General features: G+C 42.5%; 2 protein-coding genes across 8 annotated transcripts in view; one reads left to right on the top strand and one right to left on the bottom strand.

Moving 5' to 3' along the window:
- LOC100964235 (prolyl-tRNA synthetase associated domain-containing protein 1) overlaps positions 1–6,399 on the bottom strand; it is a gene marked incomplete at its 5' end in the record, with an annotated part of 9,223 nt that extends 2,824 nt beyond the window's left edge. The window contains one exon of the mRNA XM_012804017.2: positions 6,382–6,399. Coding sequence (XP_012659471.2) covers positions 6,382–6,399 — 18 coding nt within the window. The remainder of the gene's footprint in view (positions 1–6,381) is intronic.
- A 405-nt stretch (positions 6,400–6,804) lies between these two features.
- The window catches only part of MTIF2 (mitochondrial translational initiation factor 2), a 31,145-nt gene continuing 29,221 nt past the window's right edge, over positions 6,805–8,728 (top strand). Inside the window, exons 1-3 of one of the 7 annotated variants that reach the window (XM_023512111.1) lie at positions 6,805–6,889; positions 7,208–7,387; positions 8,376–8,486. In XM_023512111.1, the coding sequence (XP_023367879.1) occupies positions 8,461–8,486 (26 nt within the window). In that variant the 5' untranslated portion in view covers positions 6,805–6,889; positions 7,208–7,387; positions 8,376–8,460. Of the gene's footprint in view, positions 6,890–7,207; positions 7,388–8,375; positions 8,549–8,728 lie in introns of those variants that run through there. The other 6 variants (XM_023512115.1, XM_023512110.1, XM_023512113.1 and 3 more) reach the window with 6 other exon arrangements.

The raw sequence follows: 8,728 nt of genomic DNA, 5'->3' as shown, positions 1-8,728 counted from the left end.
GCGGAGGTTCCGGCGTGCGAAGACCTGCGTGGGTTCTGCGTGGCATCCCACTGGCGCTGGACGCCGACCTGGTCCAGCCCTGCCGGGCCCCAAGTTTAAGTTTCTTACGTCAACATCTCTTCCGTGTAAACAGTCAAACCCACGGCAGCAACATCTCTCAGTATAGAAGGCGCCAAGATGCCTATCGTTCTGAAGCTTTTCAACTTTAATTTGTAAATTATGATTTCACATTTTACCTTTTCTGACAGTTTTTCTTTTCTTTTCTTTCTTTCTTTTTTTTTTTTAGACAGTCTCACCATGTCGTCCTCATAGCAACCTCAAACTCTTGGGCTGAAGCAATTCTTTTGACTCAGCCTTCCAAGGAGCTGAGACTACAGGTGCCCACCACAACACCCAGCTATTTTTCTTTTGTTGTAGTTGTCATTGTTGTGTAGCAGGCTCGAGCTAGGTTCGGACCGCCAGCCCCGGTGCACGTGGCCGGCACCACCGAGCCTTGTGCCAGTTTTTGTTATTCCAGGAGTAATTAGCTGTGCCAATCACAACTCAACTTTTCTTCAGTAGTTTTCTGCTATCCTGGAAAGAAGCACTCCTCACTTGAGTGAGGCCTGGAATTCAAATGTCACAAGCTATCAACTTTGAATTTAAGGCTAGACTACTAGATAAACCTCGATATACATAGGAACGTTTAAGCTTAGTGTGAATGAATTTGGGCCATTTCTGGGCTGCATATTGAAGGCCATTAGCGTTAGGTGTGGGACCAGATGTCAAGTCCCATGTTCCCAGGTTCTTGGTTCCCAGTACCAAAGACTGGGACCGATTGGTACCGAGTCAGCCGTCGTAAATGAGGATATCAAGCAAGTGCAAGCAGGCAGAGTGCCAAAATTAAACAAGCGCTACTCCCGGCTGACTCAACAAAAGCGGTGATGGCTTCAGGTAGTTGCCAAAATAATCGAAGAGAACAAGAGCAAGTAAAGTTTTAGCAAGAAAGGAAAAGTTAATTTTAAGGGTTTGCACAGCAAACCGTCAGGTCCTAGCGACTGTAGGCATCATGGAGAGCGCAGTGCTGGACTTTATTTATACATTACTTTTGAGGGGTGTCAGCTGCTTTTTGGAGTTTTTCCATGGTCTTGATCAACTCTGTTCCCATAATAATTTGCATGTATATGTCCACATCAAAAAGTCCCAGGGACATTAATCAGTTCTCCCCAAACCACCCACCTGCAAGATCTCACCTGTAAGACTCCATATTAGCAATTAGCCCTATTTCCACAATAGCCTGACCACATCCACCATCCACCCTGCTCATGTCTAGCTAACTGCCTAACCTAACATTAGGAAGACACAGCAAAGCTTCTGGGTTCTTACCAGCACACCAGATCTAGGATAAGATTTTACTTTCTCCAGGGTCTCTGACCATGAAGAGAGGGTGATGACCTAGATTGGAAGTACAAGAAGTGAGTAACAGTCCCTTTTTGGCACTCTATTCCTCCATGAGGTGGCAAAATGCAAACCTGCTGTCAGTAAAAGGGAACCCACTGGCGCCACACTGTCAAGCAGACACACACAGCACCCTCTGGAGCATCACTGCATGAGGAGGAGCTGTGATGAAGGCAAAGCCCCAATCTATGGACCCACCTTCTACCCAAGTTCCCTGGCCCCTCCTAAGTCCCAAGTTCCCCCCTCATTCTGAGAATAAGGAATTCTCAATAATAGTTCCCAGGTTAATTTTCCTTCCAGCTCCAGTATACAAGGACTGGGGCTGTATTCAATTCAATTCAATGAACTATGACTGAATCAGCTAAGTGCTAAGGCTACAAATAATGAGCACAACTAGAGACCGTGCCTTTGTGAGGCACACAGATATTAATCAAATAATCACAAGAACACATGTTAAATTGCCTATGGAGTAGAAACTAAAAACAAGTATTTGATGCTATGAGAGAGACCCCAAAATAGAGGAATCTCATCTAGTGTGTGGGCTGAGGGGAGAGGAAGCCCTCTCTGAGGAAGAGAACCTTAAATGGAGATCTGAGTCATGACACTGTTCTGGTGGGAGCAAGTATAACAAAGCAGCACCACTGAAAGATGGCCAGTGTGATTAAAGAGCCAGAACAAGGGGTGGGGGACAGCCTGTGCTATCTTCCTGGTACGCTAGAGCTAGGAATTAAAATTCTTACCAGTTACTTACAGATTCATTGAGGTGGTTGCCTCTGGCTGATGGGCCTATGGGAATTTTTACGTTTTTCTGTATTCTGAAAATTTGTGTGTTGAGTATATATTATTTTTATTACCAAGGGGTGAGGGAATCAATAAGTTAGGAAAAATAAAGAAATGTAAGATAACGACCAAAAATGTTATTAAGCAAATAACTATGTGACAAACCAAGTCTTTATACCTAAGAGCACATGAGGGTATTTTCAACAAAGACTTAAAAGGAGAAGAAAGTTAAGGTGTAAAAAATTTTATAACTGGGCAGACTAAATATAATTACTTTCAAATTAAACTATGATTGGGTGACATTTTATTTGCTTGCCTGGTTGCATGCAAGGTGAACAAAACCCACACCAGTAGACAAAAAGTGGGTGAAGCCGCAAAGTAGCATGTTTCTTTTTCTTTTGTTCGCTTTAAAACACTCATTTAAAATTGCACAGTAATGAGGAAGCTTGACTTGGACAATCAACTGTTTACAGAGGAAGCACCAAGTACTGCAGTTCAGGAAGCACTGCAGAAGGAGGCCAAATGAGCAAGATCTCTGAGCTGCTGTTGGACTTTCTGGGCTTAGTGAACCCTGGACTACAAGTTAACGAAGGGAACCTCATATTCAGTGTTACTTCGTGATCTGCTGGCGGTTCTCATAGCAACCCAAGAAAACTGACTTCTATATAAAAGTACTATCAAGAGGTGTTTTTTTTCCTACTTTGCACATGGACTAAGGATATTTTCTTTAAATCTCAAATTTCAGAATAATTAGCTTGATTAGATTAGGCTTATGGGAAAGACTTTCGAATTTCTAAGTCTTACTGGCCAAGAAGAGAAATTTCCTGTAATTTTAATGTGTTAATTAACAAGTAAAATATATTTGCATGCATTTTAATAAAAATATAAGGTTGAGACCCAGAAATCACATATTATTTCTCTATCTGTGCTCTGCTGGCTTGATTTACCTATTTATGGTAAATTCTGATTTGAATGTTAACAAATATATTTTTGAAATGTGTTGAATGTAAAAACAAAAGAAACCAACTGAATCAGGAACAATTTCCTACTCAGTATACTTCCAAAATATAAAATAACCTTTTTATTGTTGTTGTTGTTGAGACAAAGTCTCAAGCTGTCGCCCTGGGTAGAGTGCCATGGCATCATCACAGCTCACAACCACCTTCAACTCTTGGGCTCAAGCAATCCTCTTGCCTCAGTTTTTCTGTTTTTAGTAGAGACGGGGTCTTACTTTTACTCAGGCTGGTCTCAAACTCATGAGCTCCAGCAATCCACCCACCTTGGCCTCCCAGAGTGCTAGGATTACAGGCATGAGCCACAAAATAGCCTTCTTTTTCTGAAAGTAAAAATACTATTTAATGTTTTTTAAAAGTTGCATAAATTAATTTTTTGGTGAATAAATTGAAAGCAATATGATTTTTAAAACTCATAAAATGACACAGCTACTTATTGGCAGAACTAACCCTTGAGCCAGACCTCCTGCCTTGCAGATCTGGTTCTCTTTCCATCAATCAAAGATAATTGGCTATTACCCAAATCCAGAAAGCAAGCAATCTGACTCAACTTGCTCATTCAGCCACAAAGACACACAAAAATTTGGGATCATTAGAAGGAGTATTGTAACGGAAACTGAAAACAGCCACTTCTGAATACTGCCTGTAGTTTCGTGTCCGTACCTGAGAAGACATATGGGAAAACCGGAAAAGGGCCACAGGGGAAGTGACATATATTAATTTTTTAATGTTTTAAAATCATGTTAAAAATTAAAGATAAAAGTTAAAAACATACATGTTGATTATAAAAATAATCAAGACACACATAAAAGATACAAAAATATTTAAAATTGGGTGGTGCCCGAGGGTAGGGTGCCGGTCACATACACAAGGCTGCAGGCTCGCACCCAGCTGGGGTGCAACAACAACACAATAGCCGGGCATTGTGGCGGGTGCCTCTAATTCCAGCTACTTGATTGTCTGAGGCAAGAGAATCTCTTCAGCCCAGGAGTTTGAGGTTGCTGTGAGCTGTGATGCCACGACACTCTGCCAAGGGAGACATACTGAGACTCTGTCTCAAAAAATAAATATTTTTTAAAAATTAAAAAATTAAAATCAAAGGCATATACAAATTGCATAGTGTATTTACTGTATATAATGTTTATTTCTAATTTATTTGATCAGAATTATATAACATTACATTTTAAGATCTGCTTTTCATTTTTTTTTTCTTTTTTAGATATGTTTTTCTTTATTCACCTAATAAGCATCTTTCCATGTCAATGGGCCTACATTAGTATAATGGCTATATAAATAGTATTACATTTATGGACCTAACACCAAATTTGGAAATGTCCAATGTCCAATGACATAAATGTAAGTCATTTCCTAAATTTCCATAATATTTGAAAGGCTATGATGAAAGTCTACATTGCTATATGAATATATATTTGCAAAATTATTTATTCCTTAAAATGAATCTCAAGAATCTTCAAAGTTACAGTTTATACATTTATTTATTTATTTTTGAAACAGAGTCTCAAGCTATTGCCCTGGGTAGAGTGCCATGGCATTGTAGCTCACAGCAACCTCCAACTCTTGGGCTCAAACAATCCTCTTGCCTCAGTTTTCCTATTTTTTAGTAATGAAAGCGGAGAGGATGTCTCATTTTTGCTCAGGCTGGTCTCGAACTCCTGAGCTCAAGCTATCCTCCTGCCTCAGCCTCCCAGAGTGCTAGGATTATAGGCATGAGCCACCGTGCCTAGCCCACAGTTTATGTATTTAAATGGTTGACAACTATTGTTAGATTGCCTTCCAGGAAGATTTCATCAATTTATTTATTTTTTATTAAATCATAGCTGTGTACATTAATGCAATCATGGGGTACAATGTGCAGGTTTTATATACAATTTGAAATATCTTCATCAAACTGGTTAACAAAGCCTTCATGGCATTTTCTTAGTTATTGTGTTAAGACACTTATATTCTGCACTTAGTAAATTTCACATGTACCCTTGTAAGATGCACTGTAGGTGTGGTCCCACCAATTACCCTTCCACCACCCATCTTCCTCCCTTCCCTCCCTCATCAATTTATTTTAAGTGAATGTTCTATTCTCCAAATCTTTATATATTAATATCCTATATTTAATTCAATGGAACTAAAAATCTTTATTTATATCCTGTTGTAAAGCATTTCTAGTATAAAATTATTTTTTAACTGATACCATGAGAAAATTTTAATTTTAAGAGAATTTGGGGATTCTATATTACTGTGAAAGGGATGGGAGATCAAAAAATAGCACTAGAGAGAGACCACCTAGATCTAGGGAGAGTGGTAAAAACATTTTTTTTTCTTTTTAGAGACAAGGTCTTGCTCTGTCACCCAGACTGGAGTATAGTGGTGAAATCATACTTATAACCCACTGCAATCTTAAATTCCTGGACTTAAGTGATCCTGCCACCTTGGCCTCCTGAGTAGCTGAGACTACAGGCACATACCACAATATCTGGCTAATTTTTTATTTTTAGAAATGAGGTCTTGCTATATTGCTCAGGCTGGCCTTAAACTCCCGGCCTCAAGTGATCCTCTTATCTCAGCCTCCCAAAGTGCTTGGAATACACTGAGCCACCACACCTGTCTAGACCAGTATTTCTGGAGCTGGCAAGTGAATAAATCAGGAATCTGAATCCCTCCCCCCCTGCCCACACACCAAGTGTGCTAGTTCAGAGAAGGTATGAAAATGAGAGAGATATATAGTTGAGAACCTGAAACTCATGTAAGCAGCTATTTTTTTTTTTCTTTAAAGCAGTTAGTTAGATATATACAAGTCTTGATGGAGGAGATCTGGACAGTGTGGTTCAAAACACCATGTTTACTGTCTGTGTGTCGGGGGGTGGAGGGGAAGCAGTGAAGAGACACATTTGTGACTGTTGGCAAAGTTAAGATTGCATCTGAGTAGACCTGTTAACATGAAAGCATAACACTGTGACAAACAGAGGTCAGATAAAGAAAACCAAAGAGTTCTAATTTTTATTATTTTTTTTAGAGACAAGGTCTCACTCTGCAACTTATTTACTTATGAGAAAGAGTCTCTGTCATCTTGGTTAGAGTACTGTGCCATCATAGCTCACAGCAACCTCAAACTGTTGGGCTCAAAAGATTCTCTTACCTCAGCCTCCCAAGTAGCTGGGAATACAGGCATCCACGATAACGCTCAGCTAGTTTTTCTATGTTAAGTAGAGAGAAAGTCTCACTCTTGCTTAGGCTGGTCTTGAACTCCTGAGCTCAAGCAATCCACCTGCCTAGGCCTCCCAGAGTGCTTAGATTACAAGCGTGAGCCACCGCTCATCGCCCCAAAGAAGTAATTTGCTTCCTAGAAACGAAAGAGACCTACAGAGGCGATTAACCACGCGTTGCGAAGCCGGGAGGAAGCCATGGGGTGAACTGGCTGGCACCTGTTCCCGCGCGTGCGCCGCGGGGTGTATACCTCAAGAGCGCTCATCATTGGTTGCGACCTCAGCCAGGCTGAGTTCCGGAAGAGCCCCTTCCGGTGAGACCGGAAGCCCGTGGGGGGACGTTTAGGGGACGGAATGAACGGCCGACTGATCTCCGGGTCCGGAAGGTGTTCTCAGGCCGGACTGAGAATTCAGGCGCCCGTGGACTTATGTATGAGCTGAGTGAGTGGGGTCCCTTAGCCAGGATTGTCCGGGTGGCGTGTGTCGTTTGGTCCAAGGTGTCAGTGGTGCAAATGATGCGACTTCTTAAACCTTGCGTATTCTGTAGCCCTTCCAAGGTGGGCTTGGTCCCCGCGTTGGGCATTCCCGAAAGCATGTGCAGCGTCCTCCCTGAAGCGCCGGGCTCTCCCCGCGCGCCGCTGTGTGTGCGGGTCCCCGCGCTCCGGCCTCCCCAGGTTCCGCGGCTCTCAGGACTTAGGTTTGAGGCGAAGCCACCCCAGATCCATAATTTTTCTACAATGACTTATTTTTACCTTTCAGATAAATTCCAAAACGTCCAGATCTTACAAACCAGACGTTAACACTAATGCAACTACGAGATTTCCAATATCCTCCTTACCCCCGCCCCCCGATTTCTTGATAAGAATATCGTAGTGGCGAGACAATACTGAACTGGGAGCCAGGAAGCCTGGGTTCCAGCCTGATTGCTATCAACTAGCGGTATGACATTGGAGAATTCTTTATAACCCCTCTGGATTCCAGATATCATTTTTGTAAAATGAGAGGCTTGGAATAAGTAACAACTAAGGTTCCTTCCAGTTTTTGACATTTGGGTTATTGCCCCCAGTGTGTCTGAAGTTTTGTGTTTCTGCCTCAGTTACATATCTGTGCTTTGGTTAATCTGTTGGATCCTTTCTCCCACTCCGTTTGTCTGTGTCCTTGTCAAATCTTGTTTCAAATTCATTTAAAAATAATTTCCTAATGAATCTTGTGCTTCCTGAGCACTCTTAATTCCATAGTCCAGGGGCACACATCTAAGTAAGATTTTTTACACGAGATGTTCTTGAAGTGTTTAACGTGTGTAAATACTTGGTTACTATTGAATGAATGTTTTTTTTTTTTTTTAGACAGAGTTCACTCCGTTGCCCAGGCTAGATTGTTGTGGTGTCATCATAGCTCACAGCAACCTCAAACTCTGGGGCTCCAGTGATCCTCCTGTCTCAGCTTCCCGAGTAGCTGGGACTACAAGCGCCCATGACAGGGCACAGCTAATTTTTCTGTTTTTAGTGGAGGCTATGTCTCGGTCTTGCTCAGGCTGGTTTTCAACTCCTGAGCTCAAAGGATTTTTGGGCCTTGGCCTCCCAGAGTGCTAGGATTACAGGCGTGAGCCACTAGGCTTGGCCGATTTTTTTTTTTGAGACAGAGTCTCACTTTGTCACCCTTAGTAGAATGCTGTGGCGTCATAGCTCACCACAACCTTAACTCTTGGGCTCAAGTGATCCTCTTGCCTCAGCCTCCTGAGTAGCTGGGACTACAGGCACCACCACAACACCTGGCTGTTTTTAGACACAGAGTCTCACCCTTGCTCAGGCTGGTCTCCAACCTGTGAGCTCAGGCAGTCCACCTGCCTCAGCCTCCCAGAGTGCTAGGATTATAGGCATGAGCCACTGTGCCTGGCCATGAATTTTCTTTTTCATTTTTTTTTTAGACAGGATCTGGCTTTGTCACCGGGGCTGGAGTACAAGTGGCAGCAATCAGACCTCAATGCAGCTGCAAACTCCAGGGCTCAAGTGATGCTCCTGCCCCATCTGGACTACAGGTGCATGCCACAGTGCCTGGCTACTTATTTGTTGTAGAGAGGAGGGCTCCCTGTGTTGCCAGGTTGGTTTGGAATTCCTGGGCTCAAATGATGGCCCCCCCGCCTTGGCCTCTCAAAGTGCTAGGATTAGATGCATGACCCGTCCTTAGCTCACAGCATCCTAAAACTCTTGGTCTCAAGAATTACTCTTGTCCCAGTCTCCTGCATAGCTGGGACAACAGGTGCCTGCCCCAACAGTTTGC

This window comes from Otolemur garnettii, unplaced genomic scaffold (assembly GCF_000181295.1).
Source record: "Otolemur garnettii isolate 467f Iridium unplaced genomic scaffold, OtoGar3 scaffold00024, whole genome shotgun sequence".
Lineage (NCBI taxonomy): Eukaryota > Metazoa > Chordata > Mammalia > Primates > Galagidae > Otolemur > Otolemur garnettii.
Note: the sequence above shows the minus strand (reverse complement) of the source record. Positions and strands in the feature narration are given on the sequence as shown.